Consider the following 23,890-nt stretch of genomic DNA (forward strand, 5'->3'; position numbering starts at 1 on the left):
AGAAAGGGATCTTGGGGTCATAGTGAATCACAAGCTAAATATGAGTTAACTGTAATGCCATTGCAAAAAAAGTAATCATTCTGGGATGTATTAGCAGGAGTATTGTAAGCAATACATGAGAAGTAATTCTTCCGCTCTACTCCATGCTGATTAGGCCTCAACTGGAATATTGTGTCCAGTTCTGCGTGCCACATTTTAGGAAAGATGTGGACAAATTGGAGAAAGTCCAGGAAAGGTCAACAAGACCAATAAGAGAAGATTGAAAAAAAATGGGTTTGTTTAATCTGGAGAAGAGAAGACTGAGAGGGGACATGATAACAGTTTTCAAGTACATAAAAAGTTTTTACAAGGAGAAGGGAGAAAAATTGTTCTTAACTCTGAGGATAGGACAAGAAGCAATGGGCTTAAATTGCAGCAAGGGCGATTTAGGTTGGACATTAAGAAAAACTTCCTAACTGTCAGAGTGGTTAAGCACTGGAACAAATTGCCTATGGAGGTGGTGGAATCTCCATCATTGGGGATTTTTAAGAGAAGGCTGGACAAACACCTGTCAGAGATGGTCTAAATACTTAGTCCTGCCTTGAGTGCAGGGAACTGGACTAGATGACCTCTCGAGGTCCCTTCCAGTTCTATGATTCTATGTTGCACAGTAGATGATCAAAGAATATTTTAGTCAGAATCTTTCCAGCCATGGAGAGTAATGAGATACCGCAAAGTTACCACAACTGGACTTTTAACTTTTCCTTTTGTATATGGTGACAATGGTGGTGTCTTTGAAGTCTTGCGGTACATCTTCTGTATTCCGCGTACTGAGAAATAGTCTATGCAGTCATCTCAGCAGGATCTCACCTCCATACTGGAATATTTCTGCAGGAATGCCATCAGATCTAGGAGCCCTGAACTTCTTTGTGGCACTGACTGCAGTGCTGACTTTGTCACAGGATGGGGTTGCATCCATGTTATTACATGTTGGCTGATCAATTACTGTTATTAATGTCTTGTCTCTGATGTTGGACAGTGTGTTAGATCACTTAAACGCTGCTGTCACCACTGAAGGATTTCTCTTTTGTCAATAGTCAGGGTTAGGCTGTCCACACTCTTCAATACCACTGTAGTGGTATGTGTAGGAACATATATGTCTTCAAAGCAGCACAAAGTCTTTGTTCTCATGAGGGTCAGCATAGCCCTGGATTTCATCTGCCTTGGCATTCCACCATTGATTCTGTATGTCTCTAAGCTTAGACTGGATCTCATGACCAGGAATCCTAGAAATCCATTTCCCACAGAAAAACGTGGAATTTGCGTTTTTATAGAATCTTTAATTTTTACATTTTGTGAAAAAATAAAAACATATATTAACTATTAACTAGATTTTACTGAAAGTACCAGTGTTACTTATTCAGTGTGAGCAACCTCCCCCTCTTGTGGTTGATTTTTGAATGTGATTTAAATTTACATGGCTAAACATACTCCCTTACAAGTGCTATGCCTCTCTAAGGTCGGCTGGCAGTAGCGTTGTTGCATAAAGTCCTAATATTCCATGAAACATTTATAATTGGTGTTGTGAGCCACCTACATTCAAATGTGTGACTACAACCACCAGCATCACCACACCTGTGGCTTTGCCACTTGCCCATCACTGTAAAACTTTCCCCCATCATCAGATCACGGGCATGAATTATTTTCTGTGGTGATGGCTTGTGTCACACCATCCATGCTCTCTTTTCCATTCAGCTGTGCTCCAGCAGCACGCATTCCCAAGAGAACTGGTAAGAGTTAGGGTTCAGGCTATAGCTGTCAATGTGGAATTATTCCATGAGCCCTCTATAGCAGTGATTCTCAAACTTATTTGATTGGGGCCCCTTTCTTTGTGTCTGCAGTCGTTTACACACACACACACACACACACACAGAGTACACATACAGCAACCCAGCTCTGAAGACAGAGCAGAGAGCAGCGGCTGCTGGCCAGGCACCCAGCTCTGAAGGCAGCACCGCTGCCAGCAGCAGCACAGAAGTAAGGGAGGCAATGTGAAAAGTGGTATTTGTCAATATCACTTTTCACAGCAGACTTAACTCCCTATTGCCACCCTTACTTCTGTGCTGCTGCTGCCACCCCGAGGTTGACAGCCAGAGTCCTGCCACCTCCAGGTGAGAGACTGAGGGAAGGAGAGCCCAAGCCCAGGCTACCTCCCAGTGAGGGACTAATTGTCGGGGGGGGAGGGGGAAGAGAGCAAACCCAGGTGGTGGGGCTCTGGCTGTCGGCCCCAGGGTGTTGGGGCTCCAGCTGTCCCTTTTATCCTCGCCTCCCAGGTGTGCATAGCCCTTCTGCATGAGCCCCAGCCACCAAGGGTTGACAGCCAGAGCTCTTTAAAAAAAAAAAAAAAAAAAAAAAGCACACAGCTCGCACCTCCCTTGATACATTCCCACGCCTCTCTTGTGTAGCCCACCTCATAGTTTGAGAACCACTGCTCTATACTAGTAGACATCCTCTTGCAATGCCATTGTAGAGTAGAATACTCTCATCAGCCACAGAAACCACAGAAATCAACATAGTAATTAGGGGCACAAGTTAGTGAGTGTCAGGGCATGTTCACTACATTTCTGGGACCCCTTGCTGCTCCAAGATCCCTCACAGAATTTGCCTGGACCCAGTTACCAGTTGGTACCACTTAGGAGGTACTGCGAGGACCCAGTTACCAGTTGGTACCACTTAGGAGGTACAGCGAGGATCTTGCCTATGGAGAGGCTATGTACCAGCAGGGAGGATTCATGCACTTGGTCTCCTTTTCACCTAGATTAGGCAGCCAATGAAGATAGTAGTAGAATCGCTATCTTGATCACCAGCACTAGATATTTCACACAGGCCTGTTCCACTAACAGTGCCGTGGCACTAACCAATCTATTAGCTATGTGAGGCAGCATAAAAATAACTTTGTCAGATTGTTAGCCAACTTTATTTCAAAGAGCAAATTTATAATTTAGCAGCAGGGGAAAACTGATGCCAAGTTCTTTTTTCACTCATACTTCAGCCAGTTCAATACACTTATACACGCTGGCTTGCAGCTCAAATTTCAAATCTGCTGATTCAAAAGATTCCTAATCTACATCATTCAGTGTAGGAAACCTACAAATAGAGATTTGACTGGGAGAGTTTATGCAGGAAGGTGAAAGTCGGCTACATCTAACACAAAATTAGGGTGACTGTATTACAGTTTTCTGTTGTAAATTTGTCTTGTGCATGAGTTCTTTCTAATCCATCAATAACTGCATAACATACCTTTAGATTCTTCAGGCTTTTTGAGAAAGAATCCAAACATATTTTTGAAGCTCCATTCTTTCTTTTTTTCCTGAAATACAAATCATCGGTATTTTTCTATTCAAGACTGTGACACGTTGACTTATAAGGAAAAATTAAAACAGCTAACATGTATAGAATGGCTACAAGAAAATAAGGGGAGACTTGCTGGCAGGCTACAAATATCTGAAGCATACAAAAAAACAAATTCAGATACAATTTAAATTATTTTCTTGGATATACAAATGCAATTCCCACTGAAGTCACTGGAAATGTCCAGAACATTTCCAAGGAAGAATTTGGCCCAAAAGATAAAAGAGAATTATTTGGGTGTAATTTGGAGTAATCGGATGGAATCATGGAAGGTTAGATATAGTGAAAAACTTCCCGATGGGACGTTATTACAGCATTAGGCTGTAAAAGAGCTCCTAAGTGAGTACGCAAACTTTTCCCATCACGCCACCCTTACCATTCACAGAATTTGTCCCCCACCAACTTCCTGTCACCAGCTCTGAAGGCCAGCAGAAGCAAGTGTGGCAATGCTGCTTCTGCTGGCAGCAGCCCTGCCTTCATAGCTGGGTGATCAGAGAGGTGCAGCTGCTGGTTGGAACATACATGTTGTTTGTGGCCCGGAAGGATTATCTTTTTTTTTAATCCCGCTCCCGTACCACTCTGCAATACCCACTCTATTTTTATCCCATTCCTGCTATTATGGCAGTGAGTCCTGCAGAATCCCAGTTTCTTTGTGCCTCCCCAAAGAACCTCTGGTGCCCCCCCAGAGAGGCATGCCTCCTAGTTTGTGCACAAAAATTAGTGGGTGCCAAGCTCCCCTCCCCACACTCCCGCCCGCCAGCAGCCTCCTGCCAATCAACTCCTCCCCCTTCCTCCGAGCGCCTCCTGCATGCCGCAGAACAGATGTTCTGCGGCATGCAGGAGGCGTGGGAGGGAGGGGGAGCAGTGGAGATGGGGCGCACGCGGAAAGAGGTGAGGAAGAGGTGGGAGTGGGGAGGAGCGGGGCGGGAAGAGGCAGGGCAAAGGTGGGGTCTGGGGGAAGGGGTGGAGTGGGGGCAGGGCGAGGTGGGTTGGGGGCTTGGGGAAAGGTGTGGGTTTGGGGCAGGGCCTGGGGCTGAGCGGGGAAAATTAGAAGCCAGCACCTGTGACTGCTCTAACTCATTGTTGCATTAATACTTGATCTTCCTCTACATACAATATGCTAATGAATATGGATAAAAACCTAAATGGATGGATAGGACATTTAGAAGTTCAGTTTTGAATGTTCTCTCCATTGTTTTCCTGTTTAGCATTATTGATGACTGATGCTTAGTTTATACAACTTCTAGGTGATCAATGGTGACCTTGTCTAGGTGGGAAGTACTAAAATACTTAATTGTAGCCACAGAACAGTATAAAGAAAATAAGTGGAGAAAAAAAATTAAAAGATACTGTGTGGGCAACATATTATAAAAATCAATAAACAGAATCAATGTGGCTTTGATTTTTTAATCACAAAATTTCTATGCAAGAGACACTTGATCAAACAATCTGAGTTTTATTGGCAGTTCTAACAATATTAATTAAAGAGAAACCCTTTGCTAGTATACTGATAAAGCAACCAAAAATTATCAATTACTGTTGTAGTTTTTTGCATATATTCAAGTCCCATAACTTGTTTAAACCTACGTAACCAGCTGTACACACTGATAATATTGCCAGTGCAAATATCTAATTTTCAGTTTAAAATTTTCATGAGAGGGAAAAATAATAATTTCTCCATGATACTTGTCACCTTTAGCTGAAGGTCTCAAAGCATTTTACAAACATTAACCTTCACATTCTTTAGACACACACAAAAAATAGGAAAGAGTTTAATACTCATAAAGGAAGAAGATTTGTAACAATCAAAGTATACAATTCTTTTGGGTATTAAATTTTAAACATCCAAAGTCAAGTTTTGCTTTAAGTTACATGCCTGAAAACCTATTTCAAATGTACATTTCAAATACAATTGTTATCATATTCCCTTTCTGAGTATTAAACTCTTCACTTTTCCCTCTTAGTTTCCTTGAAGCACCTATGTATCTTATGTCTGTTGCTTTTGCAGATTAATACTATTTTGATATATAATGTGTTCTACAACATATTACAGAGATTATGGGGGGGGGAGAAAAACTTATCTGAATTTGAATGCTTAAAAGTTAGTAATATGCACAGATCCAAACCCCTTAAATTATAGAGAGTATAGCTGGAAGCAGAATTTGGTCCACAGGACATAATGAATTGTAAATACTAAAGGATAATCATGCTGACATGTAGGTTAAACTAATGTATTGGTGTCACATGAAACTAAACTAAATATATACAGAAATGCACATACACTCCCTTCATTAGAATCACAAGTAAAAGATGTAAACTATTTTACTCACATTAATAATATTTTACTCCAACATAAAGTTGTTTAAGGCCTTGTCTCAGGAAAGAACTTACACATGTGCTCTACTCTGTCCCTAGTCAGGACAGAATTTGTGGTCATGCTTAACTTTAAGCATGTATTTGAGTCCCATTGACATCAATGGGACTCAAGCACATGCTTAAAGTTAAGAACATGCTTAAGTGGTACACTGAATAGAGATGCTTTCCTGAATCAAGATGCTTTCCTGAATTGGTGACTGTTAATGGGCTATTCCTGTATATATATTTAATTTGTTTACTACTTCTGAAACACAAAATTTTCACTCCGAGCTCTACAAATGTTTTACAGATTCTCTGTCATATTTTTAATCCGACTAATGCAGTTTTATTAAGTGATTTTTGTACACTATAGGAAGATATTGCCTCTTAACAATGGTAATTATACATTTCTCCTAAGCGTTGGCCAAGTTTCAATGCCAAAATTCCCATAGGGGACAGCATGTATGATCATGTTTCTAATACAGTGAATAGCCTTAGACAAACCGTTCCTGAAAATAGCATGACAACTCACTGTGAGGGGGCTCACTCACTTCTTGTCTGTTCGGTGTGAACCTGCACTCACTCTCTCTGCTCCTAGCACCCCCTGTGAGTTGTTAACTTTGTCAGGTGGGACTTGAGTGGCCCAGCCCTCTGGCCAAGTCACATACAGTCTCTATGCACAGACAAATCCCTTCCAGGGTAAAAGGTCCAACAGGGCCTATCCCTGTGCCCTTGTTAGTCTTTAGCCTGTCTCTAGGCTCAGTCCTCAGCCCCTTCTCGGCTAGCTTTAAGTCCTTACCGGCCCTGGTATACAGCAATGCCCCCAGGGCTTCATCTCTGGAGACTCTGCCTTCTCTCTTATTGCCCCAGCTCTCCAGCCAGATCACTCCTTCAAGTTCAGTCCCCTTCTTGGGGTAACAAATGATTGGCCCTTTGCAGGGTCTTCAGTCCTAGAGCCCTTTAAATTCCATCCCTGTGCTTGGGTTTCCACACGAAACTATTTCGACCCCATTTGAAAACCCAGTTTCTTTGCTGTCTGCAATGTTACCCTTTCCATAGCTATGAATGAGATTCATGATGCCCCTAAAAATCCTCTGTAAATCAGGAGATTAGAATTGTGCTCTAAATCTCTCTCCAATAGAGCAGCCCCAGTGTTAACCCACCTGATCTTCTTTGTAATAGGAGCGTTAGGGGACGAGCACTAAGGAAGCGTCGTTCTAAGTCAGCCATAAAAATGTTGGCATACTGTGGGGCCATGCGGGTACCCCTACTCTACTTGTGCTACACTGATGCCATCTTCATCATCTGGACCCCTGGAAAAGAAGCCCTTGAGGAATTCCACCATGATTTCAACAATTTCCATCCCACCATCAACCTCAGCCTGGACCAATCCACACCAGTGGTCCATTTCCCGGACTCTACTGTGCTAATAAGCGATGGTAACGTAAACACCACCGTATACCGGAAACCTACTGACCACTATACTTATACATGCTTCCAGCTTCCATCCAGGACACACCACACGATCCACTGTTGACAGCCAAGCTCTAAGATACAACCGCATTTGCTCCAATCCCTCAGACAGAGACAAACACCTACAAGATCTCTATCAAGCATTCTTAAAACTACAATACCCACCTGCTGAAGTGACAGAACAGATTGACAGAGCCAGAAGAGTACGCAGAAGTCACCTACTACAGGACAGGCCCAACAAAGAAAATAACAGAACTCCACTAGCTGTCACCTTCAGCCCCCAGCTAAAACCTCTCCAGCACATCATCAAAGATCTACAACCTATCCTGAAAGACGATCCCTTACTCACGGATCTTGGGAGACAGACCACTCCTCACTTACAGACAGCCCCCCAGCCTGATACAAATACTCACCAGCAACCACACACCACACAACAAAAACACTAACCCAAGAACCTATCCTTGCAAAAAAGCTCAATGCCAACTCTGTCCACATATCTATTCAAGTGACACCATCAGAGGACCTAATCACATCAGCCACGCCATCAGGGGCTTGTTCACCTGCACATCTACCAGTGTGATATATGCCATCATGTGCCAGCAATGCTCCTCTGCCATGTACATTGGCCAAACTGGACAGTCTCTATGCAAAAGAATAAATGGACACAAATCCAACATCAGGAATCATAACATTCAAAAACCAGTAGGAGAACACTTCAACCTCTCTGGTCATTCAGTAACAGACTTAAAGTTGGCAATTTTGCAACAGAAAAGCTTTAAGAACAGACTCCAATGAGAAACTGCTGAACTAGAATTAATTTGCAAACTAGATACCATTAACCTGGGCTTGAATAGAGACTGGGAGTGGCTGGGTCATTACACATACTGAATCTATTTCCCCATGTTAAGTATCCTCACACCTTCTTGTCAACTGTCTGAAATGGGCCATCTTGATTATCACTACAAAAGTTTTTTTTCTCCTGCTGATAATAGCTCATCTTAATTAATTAGCCTCTTAGAATTGGTGTGGCAACTTCCACCTTTTCATGTTCTCTGTACGTATATATATCTTCTTACTACATGTTCCATTCTATGCCTCTGATGAAGTGGGCTATAACCCACGAAAGCTTATGCTCCAATAAATGTGTTAGTCTCCAAGGTGCCACAAGTACTCCTGTTCTTTTTGCAGCTACAGACTAACATGGCTGCTACTCTGAAACCAGTAACTTGACATTCTTTTTTATACAAACCTTTTTTTCAATATCCTCATAGGGACTGTCATCTTCCTCAACCTATAAAAAAAAAGATACATGATTAGTCACTTGCACTTTCAGTTGCAATGCCATTACTAACGTTTATCACTCCTTCTTTGCTCTCAGTTTTAATCTCACACACGAACAACATATAAAGAATAGTTTTGACATGCACACCATTTTCCTTTATTTTAAGTTCTATTAAATCTCAAATTGACTTTTTCACTGTATTTTAATGACCTGAACAGTGTTTGTACATTTTTACTAAAAGTAAGTTATAGGCATCAATTTCTCAAGAAACATAGTGCTTGGAGAATTACAAAGACAGACAAGTTTAATCTTTTTTTCATGGAGAATATAATGACATTATCACAAACACTCAGTTATGCTAACATTTTGGATCAATATTCCAAACTATACATATTTTGTCATTTAATTTTTTTTTATCAATATACAAGGGGTTGAGTTCTGCTTTCAGATATGCAGGCACAATTCCCTTTGTGTTCAATTCTAAGGGCAGAGTATGGCCCTCAGGGCAAAACTGGGATTAGCTCTTTGAAGGTGTGTGTAGAAGAGAAGGAAAGCCACAAGTAGCTCATCCTCTTCTCAAGCAGAAGCATTCTGTAATCTGAGCCTTGAGATCATCCTGTGAATAGCCTGCCAGAGTCTTGTGTCTCAGGGCGATTATGCGGTTGGAAGGGACTAGGGAGAAGTCTTCTCTCCCCAAATCTGCAAAGAGCTAGGCAGGTGAAGACTGCAGAGTGGAACATGCTATACTCTTTGAAAGGGTGTAGAGTAAGTGCCACACTTTGCTCCCCTGACACTCGTGGCAAAATTGCACCTTAAGAGAGGCTTAAAGCTTCAATATGGATCTAAAAATGTAAAACTAGAACTTGGAATAAAAGGGTATTTAAAAATATCCATTAGAACTATATTAGAAGCAGTACAACAATGACAGTACAGTACACTGGAAGTATGATCAGACACAGACATACAGAGCCTAAAGTCCTTACTCTGCTTTTACTTATTTTTTTCTCAGACAAAACTGAAAATACTTCTGGATTTGATCTGTTATGACTGTTAAAGGTCAAATAAAGGTGCAAAAACACTCCATGTTTCTTCAAAATTCTTTGTTCTTCCTCTTAAACAGTATCCCTTCAAGTGCCACAAGGTCACTCATTTCATTATTTCAGTCCTCCATGTTCAGAATGATAGATGATTTTCAGTTTCTTTCAAATGTTCTTTTCACAGATGAAGATGTTCTTAGAACTGTTTTGGAGGAACACAAACCCCTAACAACTTTCAGATTTATTCATTTGTATATTTGCTAATCAGAGCACTCCTTTGATATCCGATCTCTCAGGGGTAGATTTGTATTTAAAATTATATTTAGCTTCCTCTTCCCAGTATCTGTTTTTGGGCAATGCCACAATAAATCTAGAAGATTCCCCGTTTCCTTCCACGACAATGCCAGTAAAGAACTAACGCCCACATCCTGACTTTATTTGAGTTCTTACTGAAATAAGAGACTCTCTATATTTCATTTGTGTGTGTCCTTCACACTTGGAATGATAAAACAAAAAATAGTTTTATGTAGTTATTGTCTGTTTCAGGCAGATCCAAACTCCTATGCCCACGTTCCCTGCATATGACTTGGGCCTGATCACAGTTTTGACAGTGACTTCAAGTTCTAAGTCCAAAATTTGCAAAATAAGGTGCTTAAAGTCAGGCTCCTAAATCCATATTAAGGCACCCAAATAAGGATTACAGGGCCCGAACTTTAGGCACCCTTTTTTTTAAATCTTGGACTAAGCCATTAAACTGCCTCAGCAGCAGATGGCAATGCATCTCCCAGCTGTTGAGTCATTACAAGTAGTAACTGCCTCACCCATAATCTTTTCTTTTTTCCACCAAAAAAAGAATCAAATAATGAAAAAATATGTATTTCCCAGTTCCAGCTAGGAAAAAGAGAGTGAGTGTGTATCAGCAAACACATTCAGAAGAAAAGGTTTCAGGATCCAGGTACCATAGTTGGCCTTAGTTTTCACCACTGTTTCTTGTGATCACTGTGGTTTGCAAGTACCTCCTCCCCACTCCTCATTATGAAAACCCCACTAAAAGAAAAACCAGTTTGCTGGAAGTGAACAGTTAGTTCATGGATTTATTTATTATTATTTGTGATACTATTAATCCCTGTTCTGATACTGATTAACTCTGTGTTTCAGGCATATCATTTAGCATCCTTGTTTCTTCCATATAAACTCTAGATCGGGGTGGTCAAACTACAGCCCGCGGGCCGCATCCAGCCCATCAGGGCTTTGGATCTGGTCCGCAGGATTTCCCCCCATGGTGTGGCAGGCCCCATGCTACTCTCAGAAGTGGCCGGCATCATGTCCCTGCGGCCCCGGGGGAGGGGAGGGGGGGCAGAGAGCTCCATGCATTGCCCTTGCCTCCAGGCACCACCCCCCGAAGCTCCCATTGGCTGGGAACAAGGAATCACAGCCAATGGGAGCTTCGGGGGAGGTACCTGGAGGCGTGGCAAGGGCAGCGCATGGAGCCATGTGCCCCTCCTACCCCAGGGGCCGCGCAGGGACGTGGTTCCAGCCGTCCGGCGTGGCATGGGGCAAAGCAGGTGTGCAGGGAGCCTGCCCTGGCCCCATTGTGCGCCACTGCCACCCCAGAGCCGCTTTAGGTAAGCAGCGTCGGGCCGGAGCCCGAACCCCTCCTGAATCCCGCCCCACAACTCCCTGCCCTAAGCCCCCTGCCTGCACCTCAACTCCCTGCCCTGAGCCCCCTGCTGCACCCTGCACCCTGGTGCACCCCAACTCCCTGCCCTGAGCCCCCTGCTGCACCCCGCACGCCGGTGCACCCCAACTCCCTGCCTTGAGCCCCCTGCTGCACCCCGCACCCTTCCTGCATCCCAACTCCCTGCCCTGAGCCCCCTGCTGCACCCCGCACCCCTCCTGCATCCCAACCCCCTGCCCTGAGCCCCCTGCTGCACCCCGCACCCCTCCTGCATCCCAACCCCCTGCTCTGAGCTCCCTCCCGCAGTCCGCACCCCTCCTCTGCCCCCAATCCCTTGCCCTGAGCCCATTCCTGCACCCCGCACCCCTCCTGCATCCCAACCCCCTGCCCTGAGCTCCCTGCTGCACCCCGCACCCCTCCCGCATCCCAACCCCCTGCCCTGAGCTCCCTCCCGCAGTCCGCACCCCTCCTCTGCCCCCAATCCCTTGCCCTGAGCCCATTCCTGCACACCGCACCCCCTCCCACATCCCGCACTCCCTCCCTCACCCCAACCCCCTGCCCCAGCCATGCACCCAATTTCCCCACCCAGATGTGGCCCTCGGCCCAAAAAATTTGCCCACCCCTGCTCTAGATAATGCCTTACTCAAAGGCTCATTGTGATCATTAACTGATGTTTGTAAATGGAAAGCACTATGTGAGAGATTATGAGAATAACATCTAGTTTTGCATTAAATCTTTAAAATAATCTATCAGATTATTAACAGTATGTCCAGTTCTCTAGCTACAGAGTATAAACTGGTTATAAATCTATGGAAGGGGATGTGTGTTAGTAAACAATGTGATTAATAATTATTGGGCATATTTTTACAAATAATTTTTTACAAATTTATTTATAAAATATTATAAATATATATATATTTATATATTGTATATATAATTTACAAAATTAAATAATAATTTACAAATAATTTTCAAAGGTTTGTTTCTAATTATCCTGTGGAATCTGGGATCAAAGTACTTACTCCATTACTGAACCATTTAGTTACCTATTATTTATGTTGCAAAGGGCACAGTGCCTACAAACCACCCCTTGGCTTACTTGTGGCACTGAAATAAAAACAGAAGCAAATGTGTGTTTAATACAGGCTTGAACCATTTTGATTAAACGATATTGATTACAAACACTTTTCTTCTTTTTATTCCTTTTTTATATCCTTTAATTAATCTGAGAAAACTGTCTTGTACAATATCACACACCTTCGGCCTACAATAAAGATGATTATTTTTGGGTGCACCGAACCTTAATTAAAAGTAAAGCTATCCAACCAAAATCTTGTAGTTATCACAACTGTGGCAGACCAGCAGCCTGTCATCTGTACAGGTTGGTGTACCCTGGAGCCAGCATACACTGCCTTTCACAGCTGCTCTGGGCTTGGAAGTGGTGGAATTTGTGTGCATTAGGCTCTAGGTGCTGAACAAGCTTTGATAATTGTCAGTTTTTAACGCACATTAAAGACACGAATTAAGCAAACCTTACAACACACTTGTGAGGTAGATACTATTACATACATTTTACAGATGGCTAAAGCAAGGCACAGAGACCTTGTCCATGGTCACACTTTGTGGGAGCATTAGGGCAATTCTACAGTGCAGCGCTACATCAGTGCAGCTGCACCACTGTAGTGCATCTGGTGAAGACGTGCTATGCTGACGGGAGAGTGCTCTCCCATCGGCATAATTGCTCCACCTCAGCGAGAAGCAGGAGCTATATTGGCGGGAAAGCATCTCCTGCTGACAAAGCGCTCTTGTGGAAAGCGCAAAACTTGTATGGCTCGGGGCAGGTTTTTTTCACACCCGAGTGACGTAAGTTAGATCAACTTAAGTGATAGTGTAGACCTGTCCCTAGGAAGAGAACCTCGGAATCCTTTGCGCAGTGTTCTGTTCTAATTACTAGACCACACTGACTCTGTTTTTCATTTTATAGTCCCCAAAGGGGAAGGCATTGATACAGGAGCAATGCTTTGCAGATTAACAATTCTCTCAGAATGAAAACTACATACTGGATGAAATCCTAGCCCTATTGTAATCAATGGCAAAATTCCACTGACTTCTGTGGGGCTAGGATTTCTGCCACAGTGTGTACTGCACAAGGCTGAGAGTTAGCACTTTGTCTTAAAATCTTTTTTAAATAAAATATGAATAAAAATCTAAGCCAAGATTTTCAAAAAACAAGTGCCTAATGTTAAATTTGGATTCACAAACCTAGGGACAAAAATACATGTCCTGAGTTTCAAAATTGCTCAACAGCCAGCTACTTCCCTTGACTTCTGTGTTGGCTGCTGGATGCTCAGCACTTTGGAAAATCAAACTACTTATTTAAGTGCCTAAATATGGACTTAGGAACCTAACTTCAGGCACTTGGTTTTGAAAATTAAGGACATTTACATCACTACAAATGTAGTGCATTTTAATTTATGGTACAGATGGGTTAAGGAAGTGATGATTAGCTATAGGCTAGGTTCAAGTCTCAGTCAAGGCTGGTTCAGTAGCCACTGAAATTTTATGAACTGTTATTGTAAATCTGAGGCCCCAAATGACAGAAATATAGTTAGTTCAGATGATCCTGCAAGATTTCCACTACCTTTCAATAATGTATATTTCATGAGATCAGATGTTCTTTTGAGAGTTCAATGGCATCAAAACCAAAAGAAGAAAATAGATCCAGCCCAGTTTGGGATCCAACATAGGACTAAAGCTACATTAGTTGGTTTGGATCTCAGAATCAAATACAAGTGTTTCACATTCAATCCTGAAATTCAAAAAGTGGTTAGATTCAAGGGTTGCTAGTCTAGTCCACTCTTAATTTACAGATTTATACACTTTCCTCCCTACTGAGAAAACAAAAAAATCTAACCTCATCAGCACGAGTACTGGCAGGTGCCACAATTTCTTCTTCTTGGACAATCTGAGCTGGAACCTAGGTGAAAAAAAATCAATGTAATAGACAGAATTTGTATCCTAGCTACTAACTACTTTTCTATTACACTTATTTTGGTTTCAATTTCATTTTAACATGCATTTTAAAATAAAATTTTAGTCTACCCAACAGTAATAATAGACAGAGAAATACTAGCTTAATAATTTGTGCTTCAAAATATGTACACACAAAAATTATGTACTTGTTAAGAAACATAAGCGCTGATCCAGCAGACTTTACTTTGACTTCAGGCTGAGTATGGACTTCAATGGGACTTTTGCCTAAGTTATGGCTGAAGGATTTGGCTCAAAGTATTTAAATAATGAAATGTGTATATTTCAGATCAGTAAAAGAAAGTCAGTTCATAAATAATTTATATGAACTCATAATCAACATTAATGTTTGAAAGTGATTTATCACAACCACAAGGAATGAGTGTCAGATTTACAATACCAAAAACATTATACCGAATACCAAAACCTCCTTCCATTATGCTGAAATGGCTAATGATTAGCTTAGTAGAAGGTTTCTGAGTAAACAGGTCATTTAAGGAAGTTTACAAAATAGCATAGTTATGACAATCTCTATAAAGTTTACAGAAATTTAAATCCGCACGAGACTGAATTTGGAATTAAAAAAACTTCAGAAAGTAATTCTAACAGTGAAAAGGAAAAATCTCTTTTCCACAATATACAACTAAAAGTAAAAAGTAAAGTAAAAGAAAAGTAAACCATCTTTTCCTGCTACACAATGAGGATATACATTAAACACACTGGGCCACAATCTGCACTTCTTTCTCACATAAGTAGTTATATTGACTTTGTAGGGATTAGGTGTATGAGTAAAGCAAGCAGCACCTGATCCATGTCAGGACACCTTAGTTTCCTTTGCAATGTTATGACACCACTTTCTCCATAGAAACAGAGGTATTTTACTTTGCAAGTACCAGCTTAGCAGGTGCTTTGGAATTTTAAAACAAGAATTAATTGTAAACACTAACAGAACATAGGGAGTGAAAGGGACTAGGAGCAGAGAGAAAATTTAGCTAGGAAGTTTTGTGAGAGCAGAAAGCTGCAAATGCTCTGCATAAAGTCAAGGAATTTCATTTTGGCTTGATGGAGCAAAATACATTTTGGGAAACTACCTGACTAAATACATTCTAAGAAAAATATAAGAGAAGGAAACAATTAACAGTCAGAGTAATGCAAAGTAGCTTTAGAGTAGAGATAACCTTAGATGTATTGTTTTTCCAGGCAAAGAAAAATTTTGCTGCCCCTCCCACAATGCATCTCCCCAAACCAAACAAAAATAAATCATCAGAATTTTATACTACAAATGTAAAATCATATCCATGATGGGATCAACCTTACAAGACTACCTGGCAAATAGAAAAAAGAAATGTGTATTTACTGCTCTCTCTCTCATTTACACACACATTCTATTCTTTTGTATCATATTTCATTTCTTTCTGTTTTCCTCTCTATCATTTATTATTTCTGTTCCCATCCTCCATTTGTCCCATTCTCTCTCTTTCCTTAGGACCTTTATCATTTTTCCCCCTCTAGGGCTATCCCCATATCTTCTGATGGCTTTCCTTCACACATCTTTCTGAACCACCAACTCTCTGCGGCTGTCTTTCTTTACCCTTTGCCCTTCTCTCATGCATTCTGCACCATTTCCTAGAAGCTTAACTATGCCTCTTCCAAGGATATCCCCCAGTAAAGCACACTGCATTCTAGCCTTATAGTTACTTAGGCACAGATTATTGTGGTAGCGACTTCAAAAGGGTTTATTTCCCGAAACTGAGGGAAATTATGGGCAAAACTAATTGAGAGGAAAAATTTAGACAGAAATACATGAATGAAAATTGGGAGTTCTTTAAGATGAATTTCTTGGATGGCCATCTGGGTGAGGCAGAGTGGCCTCCTACTGATGCAGAGGGGGAGGTGTTGCCCCTCGAACCCAGATGTGTGGAGTCCGGCCAGTTATGCTGGTATGCCCTGAATATGAGATTTGAACATTAGACTATAACCTAGGAAATATTTGACTTAGGTACCTGGATGGAGGCCTGAGGCTTGATCACTTTAAGGGAACTGTATTGTTTGGACTTCTGAATAACCAGTAAGGTAATAAAGAAGCTGTTTTATGCTGTCTTGGTAAATCTAAGTATTGGAATATCCACCAGCTTTATAGGGATTGTCTGCCCCATTTGTTGCAGTTCACCCTAATTGAGTGACCATAGCTGGCCCGCACTGGGACTCCAGTCACATAGGGAAAAATCTATGCTAACAGGGCTAAGGACAATAGGAAGGAGTTTTTTAAGTATATTACAGGGGTGGCCAAACTTACAGACCCCTGAGCAGCATACGACAATTTTCAGAAGTTTGCGAGCCAGGGCACACCTGCTGGGAGTCAGGGCTTCAGCACCTTGGGAGGCACCTGCCGGGGCTCGGGGTTTCAGCCCTGCTCCTGTTGAAGCCCCAAACCCAAGCAGGCATGCCCTGTGAGGCTGAAGCCCCAAGATCCTCCTCCCCACTGGGCAGAAGCCCCTATCCCACCACCCTGCTGCAAGGCAGAGTCCTAAGCTCCCTCCTCAGTCTGGTAGGTGGAGAATGGGGGAGACCGGAGGGGGAATCTGTGAGCTGCACTTTAATTATAAAAGAGCCGCATGTGGTTCATGAGCCAAAGTTTGGCCATCCCTGGTATATTAGGAACAAAAGAAATCCTAGCAATGGTAGATGGAGATGGTAAAACTATTAATAATGGTGCAGAAAAGACAGAAGTGTTCAATAAATATTTCTGACTTTTTTTTAAAGAAGAGGGAGGATGTACTCATATCACATGAGGTTGATGAAGCAATTTCCAGTCTGTTAGTTGCTGAGGAGGATGCTAGACAACATCATCTACTAGTGATGAACATTTTAAAATCAACAGACCTAAATAGCTTGCACTAAAGAGTCTTAAAAGAATTGGCTGAAAAAATCTCTGCCACACTGATGTTAATTTTTAATAAGTCTTGGAAGACTAGGGAAATTCCAGAACACTGTAAGAGTATTAATGTTGAAAGTGGCAATATTCAAAAAAAGAAAGCAGGATGACCCACGTAAATATTGGTCAGTTAACCGCACATCAATTCCAGGAAAAATAATGGAAAAGCTGGTACTGGATTTAATTGATAAAGAATTATACAGGATTTAATTGATAAAGAAAGAATATAAAAGATCCTTGGATGTATAAACTGGGGGGATAGAAAGTAAAGGTAGGCTAGTGATTTTGCATCGTGTACAGCAGGGGTCAGCAACCTTTCAGAAGTGGTGTGCTGAGTCTTCATCACTCTAATTTAAGGTTTCGCATGCCAGTAATACATTTTAACGTTTTTAGAAGGTCTCTTTCTATAAGTCTATAATATATAACTAAACTACTGTTGTATGTAAAGTAGATAAGGTTTTTAAAATGTTTAAGAAGCTTCATTTAAAATTAAATTAAAATGCAGAGCCCTCCGGACCGATGGCCAGGACCCAGGCAGTGAGAGCGCCACTGAAAATCAGCTTGCGGGCTGCCTTTGGCACACGTGCCATAGATTGCCTACCCCGGTGTACAGCATTGGTGAGACCAATATTTGAATATTGCTTATAGTTCTTCCACCCACATTTTTAAAAGGATGTTGAAAAATCTGAGAGGGTACAGAAAAGAGTGACAAAACTGATTCATAGAATACAATCATAGACTCATAGAATATCAGAGTTGGAAGGGACCTCAGGAGGTCATCTAGTCCAACCCCCTGCTCAAAGCAGGACCAAGAGCTGGAGAAAATATCTTAAAGTGATACATTTAAAGAGCTCAATCTCTTTATCTTTTTTAAAAAAAAAAAGATTGAGAGATGACTTAATTACAGTTTATACATACTTTCATGAGGAGAAAATACGAGACTCTACTCTATCAGAGAAAAGCATAAACAAAAACTAATGACTGGAAACTGCAACCAGTCAAATTCAAATGAAAAGTTAGGTACGCATTTTTAACTGTCAGAGTGATTAACCATTGGTACACTTACCAAAGGAAGTGGTGGAGATTCTCTACCTCTTGATGTCATCAAATCAAGTTATTTGGTTCAATGCTAGGTAACCAGATGAAATGTAATGGCCTCCTATATAGAGGGGGTCAGATTAGATGACACCTAATGGTACCTTCTGGCCTTAAACCAGTGGTTCTCAAACTTTTGTACTGGGGACGCCTTTCACACAGCAAGCCTCTGAATGTGACTCTCCTTATAAATTAAAAACACTTTTAAAAATATTTAACACCACTATTAATGCTGGAGGCAACGCAGGGTTTCGGGTGGAGGTAGACAGCTTGCGACCCCCCATGCAATAATCTCATGACCCCCTGAGGGGTCACAACTCCCAGTTTGAGAACCTCTGCCTTAAACTCTATGAAACTATGAAGAATCAGAAAGAAATGATGGCAGTCTGGGTTAGCTGTATCTGAAATAGCATCACCACCAAGAGCAGAGATGCATCCAAAACTTTCCTCCTCCTGCCCAAGAATGAGAATAATGAAGATCAAAGACACTTCAAATAGAAGACCATGCCTTCTAGATATTTCCTCCTCCTCAAATCAGCATCTCCTCCATCTTATCTGGGCTCATTTTTAACCAGTTTCCTCCCAACCACTTCACCACGCTTGTCAGATTGATGACACTGCAAAACAAAAAATTCTCACTATTTCCACTGAAGTCTTGACATACATATTGGAGAGGATGGTTGGCAAGTTGGAACCCTGCAGTATTCTGCTTGTCAAAGATCTTGGGGAACTAAAATAATGCTTTCATTCTACCCTTTAGCACCTTTCAAAAAGGAGGGAAAGAGTCCACTGAAGGGTTATCTTCCTGAAAGATCCCACAGACAAGTTATCAAAGCCTCGTAGTTATTAGTATCAAAGGCTGCTGATAGCTTTTGATCCTCATCAGCATGTACACCATTGCTGAGAGAGATTGCCATCAACAAAATCACCTGTGCAGCTAAAACAAAACTGATAGTGATCTGCAACATTTGCAAGTTCAAGATACAGCTGGAGCTATTCAAACACCACCTTTCCAATAACCTCCCCAAAAATGAAATGTGAGAGACTGAGACTCTTAACTTCATGAGATTTTTTTTTTGAGCAGTGCCTCAATAATGGCAACCTGCCCTGTTGAATACTCTTTTTTCCGAAATATGATCTAAAATTAAAATATAATTTTCAAATATTTTAATATTTAAAGCCATGCAATTTGATTAAAAGTGCTTTATGACTAAATGTAGTAAAATGCATGCTCAGCATATGCGATTATTTAAAAATATAAATAAAATTAGTAGTTTGCAATGTTGGTATTTGCTGCTCTATATTAGAAACTCTTTGAGACACTGGTCTTGTCTACACTAGATAGGCTTTGCTGGTATAGCTATACCAGAAGAGCTATGCCTGCAACCTCTCCTAGTATAGATGCAGTCTATTTTATTTTAATTATTTTGCCAGTATAGTTTATACCAGTTCCCTGAAAAAAACAAGCAAAAGGACTTTGATGTCACTATCACCATGTCTATGCTCCTTACTGTATAGCTGTGCTGGCAAAACTTTTAAATGTAGACCAGGCTGCAGACCAAGGTTTCCTAAGTGTTTAAACAAAGCCTAACACATCAGGAGACCCAAACCTGATTGCTGAAAGCTTTTCATCTTCACCTTCGGACCAAATCCTGATGCCAATGAAGTTAGTGGCAAAAATCCTGTTTTCTTCCATGGACCAGGATCTGACCCCAAGTACTTTAGCATTAAAGGCACAGTATCAGTTTGAAATTCTCAGTTAAAAAGTGTGTTGAAAGTTGAGTACCCTGCCCGTTGTTGTGGTTTCAGAGCCCTATTTATTTTTAAAAATACATTTATCTTCCCTGTTGCTGTGTAAAAGATTCACACACACACAAAAGAGGGAAGGGACCAACTAATGGACTATACAGTGGAGACAATGAAAATTAACTTTACACAATGGGCTATGAAATGCACAAAATAAAAAGAATTTTTGTAGGGGATTTTCTTCCTAAACTTTCAATTATACTGGATTTTAGGGGTTACTTATATCAATAGTAGACAAAACATCTTCAGAAATAAGTGCGACTTTTAAATTTTTGACAGGTTTCAGAGTAGCAGCCGTGTTAGTCTGTATTCGCAAAAAGAAAAGGAGTACTTGTGGCACCTTAGAGACTAACACATTTATTTGAGCATAAGCTTTCGTGCATCCGATGAAGTAAGCTGTAGCTCATGAAAGCTTATGCTCAAATAAATGTGTTACTCTCTAAGGTGCCACAAGTACTCCTTTTCTTTTTAAATTGTTGGTCTCCCTTTAATTATGGGCAAATATCAAAAGCCTGTCTGACTTTTCTAGTAAAGTCTGCAGTGGTGTTCTGCACTGATATCTTCAGCAAAACTGAACAGACTGTCTTCTGGAAAACTGCTTGGAGGGTCTCCAAGATACACCTTTTAAGATTGCAGCAAGATGCGGAAATCAGATAAGCTCTCTGTTTCCATCTTTCTACGAGGTCGTGTTTACCAAGCCAGGTTGGTTCTATGTTAACTATCCCCATTGCAAATTTCATCACAAGTCCCAAAGGCTTGTATTATCCAACAAAATTTCTTGACTGGTGATTACATTTCACTTTTTGGTGTTATTTCAATGGGAATGATATTTGTATTCTTTAGCTGATTTTTTTTTCCTTGCTAGTCTTAGTCCTAGTCTTCATTTAAAAATTGGATTGACCTAGCTCCATTTCTCAGGCCTGTGAAAAATTTTGCACCCTGTGCATTGTAGTTGGGTCGACCTAATGATTTAGTGTGGCTAAACAGTGAAGAAACACAGTTTAATATTTCTGATTTCGTAATTCCACTTATCTGTATTTTTTGCCCTAAAGTATAATTTGAAAGTGTCCACTGATGGTAGAATAATGGAAATGCAGTGTTACTCCCTGCCAGTCTCTTGAACGAAATCTTCAAAGAATTTCAGCATTGTAAATATAGTATCAGTTAGAGAGACACCAAAGTTGTATTTAATTTCTTAGTAAAAGAGACAGATGAAGCCACTTTATGTTCAGGATAATCTTTTCATATATAACAGGTTGAGGTCTATCTTGTGATAATATCAGGAAGGAGCTGTGTAACAGGCAGGCCCAGTTCCTGAAATATTATATGAGTTCAAAAATGGCAGCAAAGAAATTCTTACAATAGCTGACCAGTTTCCAATCTCTATATGGCTAGTAGAGTTAATAAAGCATCATGAATAGACAGCTGAAATGTATATGCAAACCCATGCAAACTGTGAACATGAGTCACTAAAGACTTCTTTTAGTATTAGTATCATAGGGGTGAACAACACAGGTATTATCTTTGTCTCTCAACCAGTGAGCACATGGTTCTTGTGCTTAAGTATTCAGAGTGGAGAACAAAAGTATTCTGGCAAATTTTTTATTGATCTAGTTATCAGTCAGATAGATTTATAATTAAAAGTAAATAATGGGTCTGTACAAGAGCCATTTTTCACCAAGGAGGTGATGTAGTGTTTGGCCGAAATGGAGCACTAATATATGGGAAGCCTCGTTAATAAAGCCTACAGAGTCAGGTTTCATTCTGCACCTGTATACAGAGCTACAAAAAAAAAAAAAGTGTCCGGTGAAATACCCAGGGAAATTCAGAGAGTGGTGATGATAAAGCATTTTCTGTGCAAGAGTGTGTGACCCACTTCCTTTCAAGGCCAATTAAAACTAGTCACAGAACACAAGAGAAAGCTTCTAAGCTCTTAGCATGCCCTCAACAAACAGCTGTCTTTTTCTCAGTCTCCAAAAGTAACGCTATGTAGCTTAGAGTGCAGGCAGGACCAAGTTTATCTCTTACTCTGAGAATAGTAACTTCCAGTTGTTACTAGAATTAGGGGACTTTGTGGGGAAATTAGAAGAAACTATGTCTCCTTTTATAACAGCAGCTGGCACTGGGATGTCTTAAGGAGGAATATGACTCTCAGTCTCTATATGATTAGAATGTATATGAACAGAGAGGCAAAGGAGTGTCAGGTCATGAAGCAAGCTAACCTGAGCTAATCACTCCAAATAAGTTCCTACATATTGGTGGGCTAGTAAGCAGCAACCCACTGCTGCATCTTGAGCAGCATCTGTTCCATGAATAAACAGATGACTTCACTTCCCTGGGCTGTCCATCTGGCACCTTTCACAAGCTCTAAATTCAATTTAAAATACAAACAAAGATTTTACTGTCACAAGTGGTTTGACCTGATAGATGAACTGAATGAGAGAGTTCACAGGAGGTAATAGTTCATTGCCCTTAGGCAATCTCTCCCATTCTTCCTGAAACTGAAAGATGATGGTGTCTTTAATCAGATTTGTTTATGCAAAAAAGAAACATAAAAGCCATTATTTGTATTTGGAGAAGATCAAGATAGAGATGAAGTAGCATATATCATGTATCCTGACTGGTAAACACTTCTCCTTGCTTCATTTTTAAAGTATCAGCAACACTGATGTTTTAACCAGTCTGTTGGAGTACTGTGCAAGTATTGTTATCCAGATGTTTAAAACGCGGAACTGGTCTAATCCCTTCCTCTATACACAGAGCAGACTGAGAACTGTATCTGTTAAATTAAACATGAGATCTATGCTCTTCATTGGCTATGTCTACACCACAAAATAACTGTAGCATGGGTAGACATACCCATGACAGCTTTAATCTAGCTAGCGTACATAAAACGTGGCACAGACCCTGACACAGGATAGCAATCCGAGTATGTACCCAGGGTCCCTTGTGAGGTAACCAATGACACCATGACTTCACTGCTGTTGTTACCCAGGCTACCTAGATTAAAGTATGTAGACCAATGTCTGATGGTTGCCTTAGACAATAACTAGGAATAAACTTACAACAAAAGACAACAAGCCTTTAAAAAAAAATTCAGAAGCTGGCAAACATAACCTGCATCTGCCATACAGTCCACAAATACAAGAAACAAAAATAGTTTGGGTCTTGTCCTGAAAGATGCCACAAATGTACATAATAGTCACAAAGATATCATGTTAGATCATAAAATCAGAGAAATGTCAAGCTGGAAGGGATCATGAGAGGTCATCTAGTCCAGCACACAGTACTGCAGCAGGACCAAGTAAACCTAGACCATCCCTGGTCTAACCTGTGCTTAAAAACCTCCAATTGTGGGGATTCCACAATCACCCTTGGTAACCTTAACTATCCTTATAGTTAGAAAGTCTTTCCTCATACGTAACCTAAATCTCCCTTGCTGCAGATTACAGCAATTACTTCTTGCCCTACCTTCTGTGGACATGGAGAACAGCTGATCACCATCCTCTTTATAACAGCCCCTAATATGCAGGTCCTTTATGCAGAAGACAGCCTAAACTATTATGTGGAACAATAAACAGTTCCAACTTTGAGGATCCTAACTACCACAAATTTTATCCCAGTTCTCAATGATCAAGTGACCTCTGAATCTTTTAAGGGGGATCTTCTGTAAAGCAAACAGCTTGAGGTAGGAACCAAGCTAAGTCTGGAGACATGAGGCGAGCCTTACATTCAAAGTTGTCTTCAGAGTGTAGCGGAGGCACTTTAAGGAACTAACTGGTTGAATCTTTAATTATTTGAATTAGGAT

At 41.0% G+C, this 23,890-nt stretch overlaps 1 protein-coding gene across 4 annotated transcripts in view; it reads right to left on the bottom strand.

The window, feature by feature from the left end:
* The window catches only part of DCDC2C (doublecortin domain containing 2C), a 108,388-nt gene that overhangs the window by 15,079 nt on the left and 69,419 nt on the right, over nt 1–23,890 (bottom strand). For all 4 annotated transcript variants that reach the window (XR_006289388.1, XM_043542290.1, XM_043542289.1 and 1 more), the window contains exons 9-11: nt 14,130–14,192; nt 8,468–8,509; nt 3,280–3,349 (exon numbers count right to left, since the gene is read on the bottom strand). Coding sequence is in view for 3 of the 4 variants with exons in the window: in XM_043542290.1 (XP_043398225.1) it covers nt 3,280–3,349; nt 8,468–8,509; nt 14,130–14,192 (175 nt within the window). In the remaining variant the exon portion in view is untranslated. The remainder of the gene's footprint in view (nt 1–3,279; nt 3,350–8,467; nt 8,510–14,129; nt 14,193–23,890) is intronic.

The sequence above is a fragment of the Chelonia mydas genome, chromosome 3, assembly GCF_015237465.2.
Source record: "Chelonia mydas isolate rCheMyd1 chromosome 3, rCheMyd1.pri.v2, whole genome shotgun sequence".
Classification (NCBI taxonomy): domain Eukaryota; kingdom Metazoa; phylum Chordata; order Testudines; family Cheloniidae; genus Chelonia; species Chelonia mydas.